The sequence below is a fragment of the Sceloporus occidentalis genome, unplaced genomic scaffold (assembly GCF_023333645.1).
Source record: "Sceloporus occidentalis isolate IW3139 unplaced genomic scaffold, rSceOcc1.0.p SCAF_6, whole genome shotgun sequence".
NCBI classification, from domain to species: Eukaryota; Metazoa; Chordata; class Lepidosauria; order Squamata; family Phrynosomatidae; genus Sceloporus; species Sceloporus occidentalis.
Genome location: NW_028316986.1, coordinates 19,414,633 through 19,429,367, shown reverse-complemented (window position 1 = coordinate 19,429,367; position 14,735 = coordinate 19,414,633). Strand labels below are relative to the sequence as shown.

The 14,735-nt window shown below is 42.0% G+C and overlaps 1 protein-coding gene across 2 annotated transcripts in view; it reads right to left on the bottom strand.

The window, feature by feature from the left end:
- Nucleotides 1-13,471, bottom strand: part of KCNK12 (potassium two pore domain channel subfamily K member 12) — a 70,974-nt gene extending 57,503 nt beyond the window's left edge. The window contains exons 1-2 of one of the 2 annotated variants that reach the window (XM_089528289.1): nt 12,476-13,471; nt 10,279-11,482 (exon numbers count right to left, since the gene is read on the bottom strand). In XM_089528289.1, coding sequence (XP_089384415.1) covers nt 10,279-10,621 — 343 coding nt within the window. In that variant the 5' untranslated portion in view covers nt 10,622-11,482; nt 12,476-13,471. The remainder of the gene's footprint in view (nt 1-10,278; nt 11,483-12,475) is intronic. The other variant, XM_089528290.1, reaches the window with a different exon arrangement.
- Nucleotides 13,472-14,735: the final 1,264 nt, after the last annotated feature.

The following is a 14,735-nucleotide window of genomic DNA, read 5'->3' as shown; positions in this document are numbered from 1 at the left end:
AGAAGAAGGAAACAACAGAAAACAGGAAAGTAATTGCAGTGCAGTAGGGGGTGATTCATCTTCTTTGAAACCTCTGCCTTTCTTTGCACATTAAATTGAAATTTTGTAACACACCATCCCCTACACTTGCCATCATCTTTGAATTCCCATTAGAAATACTGAATATCAGTGAATTTACGGTCAGTGTTGCATTGAGTGAGCATCTCATTCTGGAGTTTCAAACATGCCTTTTAGCATTACCAGCGCACATTTTGGGCAGTAAGTTCCTTTTGAAAACCACAAAAGGAAATTGTGGGGTGGTGGCTTAATTAAGTTCATCTAGTTTCTTTTTGCTTTTCAGAACATGTCCACTGATTATTTTTAACCCTTTTTACAACTATATGTTTCAATCGGGTGCTTATTTGGCCATATTATTTTGCCTTCCATTTGCTATTATTGGACTATTTACTTTATGGAAGAATTATGTGATGCTTTGTTGTTGTTCTGTGCCTTCAAGTCATTTCCGACTTATAGCAACCCTAAGGCAAACCTATCATGGGGTTTTCTTGGCAACTTTCTTCAGAGGAGGTTGCTGTTGCCATCTGAGTCTGAGAGACTGTGACTTGCATAAGGTCACCTAATGGGTTTACATGGTTGAGCTGGGATTTGAACCCTGGTCCCCAGAGTCCCTGTCCAACGCTCAGACTACTATACCATGCTGGCTCTCACGTATGTGTATGTGATGCTATGATTTCCTTTTGAATCAGGAAGTGTTTTTCGCATTTGATCCAGGAGGCTAATTGTCAGTCCTTTGACTGAAGGGAATGATTGCAGAGTCTAAAGGTGGATGCATACAGCATACAAATGGGATATGCAACTGGAATATAGAGGAACAAACAAGAGAGCCCTTCACACACACATTTTTGTATGAGAAAGTTTACAGTAGGCACTGCGGAACTATTGAAAGTTGTTATGACCTATGAAGTCCTATACGGCTTAGGTCCAGGCTATTGGACAAATTGTTATTTCCCCCATGAACCTGCCCAGTCCCTGAGATCTATGGACCCTGTCCAGACCCTGAGATACATAGGAGAGGCCCTTTTCTCAGTTCTACCACTTTCACAGGTACAGCTAGTGGAACTCCCTTCCTTGCGAGGCTAGAATTGCCCACTTCTAGTTGTCTTTCTGTCATAAGATGGAGACTTTATAAAACCAGACAGGCTTTTTTAAACTGAAGGCTCTGAATATAGGACTGTAAGTGCTATATTACCCTATTTAATTACTGTATTAAATAAAGGGAGCCCTGGTGATGCAGTGGTTAAATGCCAGTAGAATAGACACAATGTTGTGAGTTCAGTCCCAGAGGACTCCAGGTTGACTCAGCCTTCCATCCTTTCATGGGTTGGTAAAATTAGTACTCAGCTTGTTGGGGGCAATTAATTTACTTATTGTAAATGGCTTAGGGAGTGCTAAATTCACTGGTAAGCAGTATAGAAATGTACATGCTATTGCTATTGCTATTAAATTGCATTATTTAACTTTCAGAATGTGTGTTTTTAATATGGGCTGTGTCCGCACTCCAGAAATAATCTGGTTTGATACCACTTTAACTATCCTGGCTCAATGCTATGGAATTCTGCAAGTTGTAGTTGGTTGTGGCCCCAGAGCTCTCAGGCTAAATATACCAAACTAAAACCCCCAGAATTCCATAGCATTGAGCCATGGCAGTTAAAGCAGTGTCAAATAGCATTAATTCTTCAGTGTAGATGCAGCTGCAGAAAATGGAAAGTGATGAGAGGGGTGACAAATGCCTGCATCTCTAAGCAGGGATGTAAAAACACCCACCTGAACTACTGAAGAGTTAGCTAAATGTACCACCAATGGTCTGACTGTGATACACAGAACAGGGCCTCACTCTTTACAAAAGGGGCAGCAGAATCACACAGACGCACACTACAAATAGTCTTCCTGAATATTCTGGACACCATCAAAAGTGCTGATATTTTTTATATTTCATCACTGTGAGCAAAATGCTTCCCCCTACTATCAGTGGAAACCCACTGGGTGATCATGTGCAAGTTACATGGGCCCTTATCACATGTGGGGGGTTTGCAGCTCAGATCCGCAGTCACCCCTGTTCTAGCAACGTGAAAAGTGATGTTTTTTCACACCAGATCCAGAGTCACTCCTGTCTAGCAATGCGCATTCATGTTAAAACGTGATGTTTTACCACAGCTGGTTGCCTTTCTGTTGCCCTTCCAAAGTGGAGTCAGTTCGATTCCAAGCAAGTCACGTGATGCTGATTCAAGCAAAGCAGAGTGAGTGCACATTGTATTACCACACCAGGACATACCATGCGGATTCAACTTGATTCGAATTGGGACCTTTGCGCATGCTCAGTGGGGGTCTGAACGCATTTGGAACCTTTGCACTTTCGGGGTGAAGAAGGGAGCCTGGTTCCACTTTCACGTGAGTGACAGCCTCATGTGAATGACTCCTTTCTATTTTCCCATCCCTGGCAGCCAAATTCAAATGGGTCCTCCAACCCCCATCCATTTCAGCCACATTTACATCTATCCTCCTGTCATTCTCCGCATCGTTGGACCCGCAGTCACCCCGGATCTGAGCTGAAAAATCTCCAAAAAGCTCCGTGCGATATACTCCATGCTTTCAGCATCAGGCAAAGGCAAACCTCCTCTGAACAAGTCTTGCCAAGAAAACCCCATGACAGGTTTGCCTCATGGTTGCCATAAGTCAGAAACGACCAGAAGGCACACAACAACAAAACTATCAGTTCACACTCAACATACTATGACTACAACAATCCTCTTCTGCCCAAACCTACCTTTTCTCAGCAGAGTGTGGTCAAGATTGAAAACCTGGCCATTTTTTTGGGAAGTGAGTGAGGAGCAGCAGACAAGTATCCCATTGTGAGAGAAAGGCAGGATATAAATCTTTGGAATAAATAAAAATAAATAAATAATTATCCCACACTTTTCTTGTAGTTGGATGCAAAATAATTACATCTCCTGCGGGGACTTCTGGAAGACTTCTGATAGCCCCAGCAGATGCGTGCTGCTTTGCATCTAGTTGGAGGAAAAGAGACATACACTTATTTGCTGCTCATCTTCTCTTCAGTCACCCAACATGAAGTGGGTTTGGATGAGAGAAAAGATGGGTTTGGATGGAAGAACATTGAATTACATCTTGCATACTCTCCAACATTTCACAGCAGAAAACTGGGACACATGTGGCCAGGCAACACCAGAATGTGGTTATGATCGCAACAGTTATCAGTGACAAAGAATTCCTAAGCTAGAAGAGGTTGCAGCAGTTTCCTTTTGCCTGAGTCTTTTGGAAAGGACAAGTTTCCATCCTCACCCTTCTGTTGAGTTAATTGAGTGCAAAACTACTTTTGAATGTAGTTTGCAGCAACTGAAGTAAGCTGAGGACCAAGAGGTAAAAGGGGGGGGGGGGGAGAAGAGAAAAACTGGGGCATTTTTAAAGTATCTGAAAAAGTGGGAAGATAGTTAACTGGAACTGTATTTGCCAGACTGGTACAGCTGGACGGCATATATTTTATAGCTACATTTCCTGATGCAGAAACACAGCTACAATGCAATACATCAAACATTTATGACAAAAGCAATAACCCATTGTAATACTGTAGTATAAAAACATACAAATGTATACACAGATGCTTTCATCTTCAGATCATGTGATGAGTTATGTGTGTATTATGGCACTCTTTTGAGGGCTGCATCCCAGTGATTGTAGGCCATCACTTACTGGTTATCTGCATGAGCTGTTTAAATGTCTTCTGAAATTTTGCTAGCATTCATAGATTATACTGATGCATATTTGAGTTACCATGTGCTCTGACAGATTAGTTAGCAGTTCTCTATACATTTCCAGAATCAATGTTATGAGTAGTTGGTAATCTTCTATAAGACTGAAATTGTGATTGTATTCACTGTTTGTGTCTACGTTTTCACGAAGCTGATACTATCACAGTGGGCTATTATGTTTTCATACAGGTTTAACATGGAACATTATGTTTCACTTATTTGTTCTAGATCTTTTCATTTGTCCTTGGAGTATTATAAATAGAGAGTGGAGGAACACCTCCCTGGCATACTTTAGCCTTAGATTCCTGGCAGGGGGTGAGATATCCTTTGGGGACACTTCCAGTTCTTTTATTCTAACCTGCTCCATTGTCAAACAGCTGGTACTGTTAGCAAGTGCTTCCTAATGTTTAAGCAATATCTCTTTGTATTTTGAATCTACTGGTTCAGAGCCTATCAGAGCAAAGCAGAAAACAAGCTCAGTTCATCTTCTACATGACAGCCCTAAAGATACTTTAAAATGTCTTAAAGTTTGATGAATGTTAGTTTCCAAATTTTAGGCACTCAGACAAGATCTCCTTATTTCTCCAAGTCTTTAAGGTTCAATAAAGATGTTAGTACTACTTTGGGTTCTATATATTTTTTAATCAATCTGTTGTTGTTTTACTGAAGTTGTTTTATTAGGCTGCCTTTTGTTAATGACTCAGCTGATTTAACATATTGTTATTAATGGCTTACTCTTAAAGCGTGTTCATTCAGGGGTAGCTGTGTTGGCCATTTAACAGATGCAAACAAAAAACCATCAGTGATACCTTCTTTGGCCGACTGAAATGCACAATATACTTGTTTGCAAGCTTTCAAAGCTCCATGGGCTTCTTCATCAGACAAGACATTATAAACCAAACAGGAGGGGGCAAATCTGGAGATGTTAGTCAGTTGCCTGCATGTTGTTTCAGTCCTTAGTAAAGATGGTATACTGGGGAGGATATATTTTGTGCAGGCCCCTCCTCCTTCTGGCCATGCAGCAATAGGGAGATTTTCAAAGTCCAGGAAATTTAAAATCCATTTGCACGGACTGAAACAACATGCAGGCATCTGACTAATATCTCCAGTTTTCTCTCTATTCTGTTTGTAACCAGTTGCCTGATGAAGAAGCCCATGGAACTTTGAAAGCTTGCAACAAGTATATGGTGCATTTCAGTTGGCCAATAAAGGTATCACTGATGGATTTTTTGTTTCCATTTGTTAAATTGCCAACACAGCCACCCCTGAATGTTTTCTGTATTGTGAGATACTGCATTGTAGCTGCAACTGGGGAACCATGAAGAGTGGCCTGTGGACTGGGACCTCCAACCAAGGTAAAACAATTTTTTCTTCTTAAATTTGGACTGAATTCACATGTTAAAGGTTGTTGTTAGCTGCTTTGTCAGGTTTCTGTCAAACAGGATAAAAATATATTCAATATTTTTAAGGTCCAGAAATCTGGTGGAGCAGTACATTGGTATACACCAGTGGTGTTCGGGAGGAAAAACTGCAGACATGGCAATTGTGCAGAAAAAAGCCACTGGGGAAATAGATTGTTTGGATCTGCTTTCTCACATCACCTCTACAGAAACTCACAAGAGCTACTAGCATAGCATACCAACAGGATCCTGATCAAAGAATTACAGTTTATAATACAGCTGGCCCTCCATAACCATGGATTCTGTATCCATCGATTCAATCATCCAGGGCTTGAAAGTATTCCTAAATAAATGAATAATTTTTTTAAAAAAAATCCAGAAACAAACCTTGATTTTGCCATTTTACATAAGGGACACAATTTTCCTCCACCATTGTATATAATGGGACTTGAGCATCCATGGATTTTGGTAACCACAATAAGTCCTGGAACCATATCTGAGTGGATACCAAGAGCCCACTATATTATACACATATTGAGCTCAAATGTTAAAGCTGTCATTTTAAGCATACTTACTTAACTCCCTCTGAATCTACTGTTTGAGTAAATGAATTGGGCTGAATTCTCCTTAAGAAGAGTTTGGTTCCAGTATGATCAGTGAAACATATTTATTATTTACCTTCTTGAGAACAGTAATCTTTTAAAATAATTTTCAGATTATGAAATATTTTCTCTTTTTGTCAGTTAACTGAACAATGCATTAGATTACCCTGAAATAATCTTATGTATGCCCAAGATTTCAAAGTAGGGTGCCTTTTTGAAAGACTCGAAGAAACGTGATAGAGCTTGCCACGACAAAAATGAAAGTTACTAATAATTGTGCAGTGAGGGTGGGGAAAGGTTGCCTTTAATTTTCTCCCTGTCATTCCCTATTACTGGAATCAAAGGAGCCACAGTAACACACATTGTGCTTGTTTTTATCCACCCCATATTTGAACATGTGCATTAAATGTTTTTCCATCCTAATTTTAAAAAAAGCAAAGTTGGCAGCAGCCTTATTTTATTAGTTGCCATTATTTGAGATGTTTTGTAACCTGTCCTTTATTCAGATTGTCCAGAGGGATAAAAGGCATTGCTCTCCAACTAGTGGGTTGAATCAGTGGCACTGCCCCACACCTGCTTTTAAGGAAAAGAATGTGTGTCTACACAATACAACTATATGGACTCTGCATCTGCATTATTTTAATTCCACTCAGTGAAGTAGATGGGACATTAACTTTTTTGTGCTTGGTCATGATTTGAATAGAAATTACTGGGGGAATAACAATAAGGGATCCTGGTTCATATGTGATATTTCTTATGGCACTCAGTCGGCTACTGTTGGTAGACATAATGCTTAGCTGGAGGTTTAATAAGCCTGAACCCTACAGGTCAAATTTTATGATATCATGTTTTGTTTGTTGTGGTGGTGGTGTGCCTTCAAGTAATTTATGACTCGTGATAGCCCTAAAGTGTCCCTATCATTGGGTTTTCTTGGCAAAATTTGTTCAGAGGGGGATTGCCTTCACCTTCCATCTAGGTTGAGAGAATGTGACTTGCTCAAGGTCACCCAATGAGTTCCCATGGTCGAGCTGCAATTGACAACCTAGGGGTCCTTCCCACTGGGAAAAACCTCAAATCCTGATTCTATGTATGTGCCCCTAGTTCCCACTGGAAATCGATTCCAATCCTCATTGGATCAATTCCGGTGGGAAAAACACGGGGCAAACACCAAAAGCCCAGGGTATTTTGGTAGCTGGTTTTTGGTGGTTCTTTTTGCATAGTGGAGCAGAGCCAGATCAAGATTCGGATCTTTCAGTAAGTGGGAATGACCCTCAAGTTTGTGTTCTCATATGTCTTTCACATCCACATTGCAAAAATAACATGGTTTGACACTGCTTTAACTGCCCTGGCTCAATGCTATGGAATTCTGGGAACTGGAGTTTGTTGTGGTCTCTGGGGGCACAACAAACTCCAATTCCCAGATTTCCATAGCACTGAGCCAGAGCAGTTAAAAGAGGTGTCAAACTACGTTATTTCTGCAGTGTGGATGGAGCCTATGAATACTCAAACCACTACACTATGCTGGCATCATGTTGTCTTCACCTCCAGATAATTAAAAACTTGCTACTGAATAAAAGCTGCAGTTAAATAATTGGAGGCAAGGAAGTGCGTCCATAATGTTGACAGAAAACAAAGCCCAATAGATCAAAACCAGTATTCCTCACTGCAGTTAGATGTTTTAGGGGGACAGCATGACATATAGTCTGTTTGTTTATGTGGAAAGAATATACTGGTGCCTCTCTCTCTCTCTCTCTCTCTCTCTCTCTCACACACACACACACACACACACACACACACACACACACCTCTGCAAATTACACATGGGAGAGAAAACAGTATATGCCCATTTGAGGGACTGGTACCTCTTGAAAGTATTGTCAGTATCCCTAAAAGAAAAAAGAAAAATATTAAAAAAAAATACAAAAAATACAAAAAATACAAAAAATACTCTGTTGGAGAACTGAAGCCACTTAGACATATCTGATTCTTTAGCAACATTGCAGTTTCAGTCTCCAGGTGAGATGTAGAATCTAAAAGCCATCAAACTCTGTACATTAAGCATCCTTGCCATTAATGAACCCTCAGTACCTATGAACACAATATCTTAAGCCATTTTCTCTGCAGAAGCTTAGATGTGGAACATTAGTCATGTTATATCAGCATATGCCTGAATGAATGCTGAACAAACGTGATCTATGCACACCTTGGTTTAATTATTCCAACCTAGCAGAGTTATGAATAAAGCCATTTAGATTTTTGCAAAACCAAAAATAGCAAAATAATTTACAAGTTTTGCATGCTGTTGGTCTTCTTGAGTTAGCGATAATCTCGGCAAAAAAGACCCCCCAGGAGGATGAATGCAGCGAGCGAAAGCTAAACTTGGAAGTTAATTATGATCAAAAAGATGGGGACTCAATCCCATTTTTAGAAGAGGAGTTAAATATTTATTTATTGCTTTGAGAGATGAATATTTAATTCTGTTTCAGGTTGAGGAAATGTAAGGCAAAACATCATGCTGTTCTGCGTCGGGGGAGGCAGGAGAATATCAAATGGCTCATGGGGGTGGAGGGAGGAACCTGAATCCCAATTTGGCAACATTTTATAGGCATTGAATAGAATGTCACTTTGCAGGGATTTCTATGATCCGGACTTGCAGACTCATTCAGTCTGATTTTAAATGAGGCATGGGGAGATAGTGAAAGACATTTCACTTTATAAGGCATAAAATTTATAAAATTTACAAGGCATTAAAATAAAAGGATATGAAGGATATGAATTTATCAGGCGGTTAAAAAAAAGGATAAGAAGCAGGAATTTGGCCCATTTTTATCTCACACTCCATTTTCACTCCAGATCTAAAATACAATTAACTGCTCGCAGTGGGGAGACACCGGCTCTTTTTATGAAGGCATCCTCACTTTCAAGCCACTTTCCAAACTCCTGCAGTTGCTATAGCAACTTAAGAAAGCTTTCTCAGAAAAGAAACACACATCCCTTCTGAACTTCACCCAATCTACTTCATTAAAGCGTAGCAGCTGTTTATGTTTGTTTGGAGCCTTGAAAGGGGCAGACATGTGTGTGTTACTCAATCCATGTCTTTCCTCTTTCTTTCTTTCTTTTTTTTTTGGGGGGGGGGAGGGAGAATGAAGCTATTTTTTATGCATTTTCAAAACTCTGCACATGCCCCTTCCCTTGTGTTCTCATTTTCTCTGTGTACCAACTTCACAGCTTTCCTTAATACCATTTTCACGCACAACACAAAAGAGTACAATGTGAGTCTGTGATACAATGACCTGGAGTAGACCAATTGTAGCAAAAGGGTTTGTGGAAGCTTTGACTTTCTGAAATTGTTACAATAGTTCTACTCCAGTTGAAACTAGCAATTGGGCTTAGGCCACTATATGTGCCTAAATGTTGTTAATGCCCAAATAGGTACAGAAAAGGATGTATATGAGTAAAGATTTTATCTTTTTCATAAGGACTCTTTTACATACAGGATGATTTAAGCCTCTCTCACCTAAACACATGCTTCTTAAAATCATGATTATATATTTATTTCTAGAACCTTTGATCTGAATACAAAATCTATGCCTAACAGAACATAGTTTACATGTTTTTAAAGTAACACTGGCCTTATGGCTTTATGTGATCTTATACAGAATGCATGCAAATACTGTTATTGTAGATTCCCCCAAATTTCACCAAGGAATTAAAAGTTAACATAGAAGGTAGGGAGAAATGAGCAGGCGAAAGTAGTGTGGGTAAAGGCGAGCTGTTGGCTGGGATGAGGAAAGCAGAAAATGAGGAAACAGAAAAGAAAAGATCTAGGCTGCATCCACACTGCAGAAATCATCCAATTTCACACCACCTTAACTGCCACAGCTCAAAGCTATGAAATTCTGGGATTTGTGGTTTGTTGTGGCACCGGTGCTCCCTGACAGAAGGCCACCTTGCAAAACTACAAATCCCAGATTCCCATAATATGGAGCCATGTCAGTTAAAGCGGTGTCAAACTGGATGATTTCTGCAGTGTGGATGCATCCCTACAAGGAGAGAAGGGAGGAAGAACAAGAGAGAGAGAGAGTAACTGGAAGTAAGTCAAGAGAAAAAGAATGAAAGAGGGAAACGAGGAGGAGGCAGGGGAGGGGTTTGAAGATAAATGGGAGAAAAGCAAGAAGAGAAGGGATGTGGAGAGATACAGATGGAGAAATAAACATTTTAAAGTAACTTTTATGGCAATGTTTGTACTGAAGGACACCAGCCTCAAAAACAATCAACCCACTATTTTCCCCCTCTCTTTCCAAACACTGCTGCTTCATGTAAGTTTCCATATTTCAGAAGGGAGAATCTCAGATTTCTCAGAGAGACATGGTGATGGGCATTGTTGATCTGGCATAGACTGTAGGTGTGCAAAAGAGAGAGAGAGAAGAAGGAAGTAAGCCATCTTACCTATAGTTGACACCACTGTGCCCACAAAATAAAAAGCGCCTGTGAAGTCCCATCTTGGTCGGAGGGCATCTGCTCGGATTCCTGCAGCCATGGCTGCCTCGTAACTTCTTAAGAAGGCCCTTAACTCAGGGAGGCTGATGTTGAAGATCTGGCTGAAGTTCTGAAGGGTCCAGTTCCAATGATGTTGAGCTTCTGCTTCAGAGGGACTCTCGATGGCAGAGAAGATGGTTGCTCCAGCAGTCAGGTACGCCACAATGAGCACTGCTAAGAGGACAAATCTGCCATTGTCCTCATTGAAATGTGATACGCAGCAGCAGCCCTGAGGTCTCCTGATAGGCATCATCCAAATTTCAGCACCAGGGAGGTGATGGGCAGTGACCAACACCTCATTGGAAACACCGGCATGGAGCTACCATCCAGTTATAGAGTCCAAGAGGAAAACATGGACCCTTCTCTAGAAGGGTTTCTTTTCTGAGTCATGGATCTTGGCTTGTCATGCTTGATATCAATGCGGAATTCCAACAAATTGTATCCCATGGGATTCTCTCACACCAGTCAAGACACATCAGTTTTCATAGAACCACAAAGTGAGTTCTGTCACCCTTGAAGCCCACCACAGAGGTCTTCAGTACACTAACCATTGACTGAAAAGGAATGGCTTCATGCTTCCTCTCCCTTCCCAGATAGCTCAATTTGGCCATATTCTTTGTATTCCAGTCTTCATCCACATGAAAAGCAGACAGGTCTCGTGGGGAGAAATATGGATTCAGTCAATTTCAATAATGCTGAGGTACAGAAGGAAAATCCAACAGAATTTGGGGGTCTCTTCTTCCTACAGGATTGCCAAGGAAATCAGTCTCCTCTTTGCAAGGGCCATTCTTCCTTCCACCCCCTCCTTGCCAACTGAACTGGGGATCAAATTCAATGGCACACGGAGAACATGGGGCTTTCTCCTCTGTTGGGACTCTTTACATAAGTTGCCTTCTTGTATACTAGAGGTGCCCAGAAAACTACACAAGGCAAGGGTATGACAACAGAGACCAGCTGTATATGACATAATCTTTTGAGGCTGAGGAAGTGCAAACACAGACAGCATGTATTCAGGCGCCCCCAATCTATGTTAAGGCTGCTTTGGTCCATTCAATCAGCCTCTCCCTTTCTCAGTGGCTCCAATTTTGCAGTCATCTTCAGCAGTTAGAAAGATCTAGATAAGGAAAACATTAGGAGAACTTCATTTAGGTCTCAGCTCAATAAATCTTCTCTTCCACACACACACACACACACACCTCAATACTGCTCTCTACACTGAGAATGGAATCTTTGTTCAACAAAAGATTTGGCATGCACAACAGGGTCTGTCCATACTGTAGATTGACATTTCTTTTTAGCACACTGGTGTGAATCCAGGCTGAACATGACTTGATCCATAGGAAAAAGAGAAAGCCACCCCCTTCCCAAAGCACACAACAGTTGAGCATGCATTTAATCATGAACTTAAAAAAAGTAACTGAGCCCTGTCTCTCCCATTAGCAGGACTCTCCTTTTCTCACAGGATTCCTCCAGACAAAAACTCATGCTGTTCTGATTATGGCTTATCCAAAACCAATGTGAGAATACAAAACACACTTATCCAAAACAGACTTCTTGAGTGCTTGTGTGTCTCTTTCTCTTTTCCTTTCTTGTTTATTTAGAGTTACCACCAGCTCCAACCCTGTGGGGCTCTTCACTTCCACTTTAACAGCTTTACATTCATTGTCAACCACACAGAGACATACAGTGCCCCTCAGTATCAATCTCACACCAAACACTTCACAGCCAATGCCAGTAACATGCACCCCAGGTTTCTGCTCCACAGAACGTCTTTGCTCTCCCCATGCTTGCATCATCCATTTCAGTTTTAAGTCTCAAGTGTGAACTAAGTGACATCCCTATAAACCTGGGCATCAGTGGTGGTGATGATGGCAGTGAACCAGTGGTGTTGTCATTGATGATGATGATGATGATGATGATGATGATCACAAAATCATAAGAGTTGGAAGAGACCTCAAGGGTCATCCAGTCAAACCCCTTGCCATGCAGGAATACACAATCAAAGCACTCCCAACAGATGGCCACCCAGCCTCTGCCCAAAAGCTCCCAAAGAAGGGGATGCCACCACTCTCTGTGGCAGCCTGTTCCACTGTGGAACAGCTCTTACTTTCAGGAAGTTCTTCCTAAGGTTGAGGTGAAATCTCTTTTCCTGTAATAATGTTGATGGTGATAATGATGATTACAGAATCATAGAATCCTAGAGTTGGAAGAGTCTTCAAGGGTCATCCAGTCCAATCCCTGCCATGCAGGAACTTACAATCAAAGCTCCCTTGATAGAAACTTCCAAAGAAGGAAACTCCAACTCTATCAGGAGGTTCTTCCTAAGAAAGAGGTGGAATCGCTTTTCCTATAATGTTGAGGTTGATGGTGATGATGATGATCACAGAATCATAAAGTTGGTGGTGATGGTGATGAACTGGTGGTGTTGTCACTGATTATGATGATGGTGATCATAGAATCATAGAGTTGGAAGAGACCCCAAAGGCCATCCAAATAATAGAATCATAAACCTGGTTAGTGGTGATGGCGATGAACTGGTGGAGATGCTGCTGATAGTGCTGATCATAGACTCCTGAAGTTGGAAGAGACTCCAAGGGCCATCCTGGTCATCGGTGATGATGCTGATGAACTGATGGGGTTGTCACTGGTGAGAATGATAACCATAGAATCGCAGAGTTGGAAGAGACCCCAAGGGCCATCCAAATCATAGAATCACAAACCTGGCCGTTGGTGACAGCGATGATGGTGATGAACTGGTGGGGTTCTTGATAATGGGGTTGATCATAGAGTCGTAGAGTCAGACGAGACCCCAAAGGCCATCCAGTCCAACCCCATTCTGGCATGCAGGGAGGCAGAATCAAAGCACCCCTAAGAGATGGCCATCCAACCTGTGCCCAAGAGCCTCCAAAGAAGGAGATTCCACCACTCTTCCAGGCAATCTGTTCCACTGTGGAAGAGCTCTTAATGTCAGGAAGTTCTGGCTAAGGCTGAGGCGGGATCTGTGGTTCTGTCATGGTGAGGATGACGTTGGTGATGTCAATCGAGTGGGGAGAGGACCAGGAGAAGAAAGCAGGGAAGCCGGGATGCAGGGAGTGCGGCTCTTTCAGGACCCTGGATAGCGCAGTGCAGCTCCGAGCTCCTCCTGCTCTGCTGCCTGCTCCGCCTGCGCTTTGGCTCCGGAGGCTGGCCAGCAGGAACGGGGGCTGCTCTCGGTCAGCCTTTCCAGCAGCCAAGGGACCACCCAGCCTCCTTTCTCCCTGCTCCCTTCCTTGGAAGAGCTTCTCCTCTTTGCTCAGAAGTCCTCACTGCCAAGGAAAACAGCAAGGTGCTGCAAAATGTAGGCTGCTCAAGGGGGGGGGGGGTATGCGGGACCTTACCAAAGAAAAACTCCAACCACTCCTAGTCCTGCTTCTTCTTGGCCCTGTTCCACGTGGAGGGCCTTTTGGACTCCCTCCTGGACAGGAGGACAGGATGGAGGACAGGTCCTGGAAAAGGAGGACTGCCTGCCCCCCTTGGCTTTGCAAAACACCCACCGATCTGAGCCAAAGACTACTAGAAGGCTGGGAAGGAGGAGAATGGTGATGTTGTGTGTGTGTGTGTGTGTGCTTTCCCCTGCGGGTTTTCCTCCTTCAGTTGCTGTTGCTGCTGCTTGTCTCAGCCAGAAAAAAACAAGTTATCGTTGGTGCTGTCGTTTCTTTTCTCTCTCCCCCTCATCCTCAGCCTCCCTCCAACATTTGCTCTTCCCCCCTTTGTGTCAGGGAGAGTGTTGATCCAGGATTGTTTTCATTAGCAATGAAATGCCCAGAGACATTGACATTGAGGTGGAAGGCGTGGGACAGACCACAGCTGAAAATATTTGGTTTCGACAAGGCAAAACTTGGGAAAGTTACTTTGGGGGATTGCACCTCCCAGAATCCCCTCCCTCCCCAAACAGGCAGGATGGAAATATTCTAGGATTTGTAAAACAAAATATTCCCAAGCACCTCTGATAGTGGGCCGGAGCTGCTCTATAAAATGAGCACAGAATGCATCACCTTTTTTGTTATTTTGGGGGAGTGAGCCTTGAAGAGTTTTTAAAAAAACTTTATTAACATTTTAACATGTATAAAACACTAATCAACTACATACAAATACATACAAACACATTAAAACAAATGTAGGTATAAAAGCCATACGTATTCCATTTATGCCACAGCATATTTACGTTGTCCATCAGTATTGATAGTCCCTCAAATTTCACTACCACCAATTAGTTACATTTTAAATCCAATTATTGTTGCACTTCCAGTCCAACTCTTTCCAATTACCTCACATTCTCCCAAACTCTCTTCTTTATCATTTAACTCAGTGATCCCGAACTTTGGTCC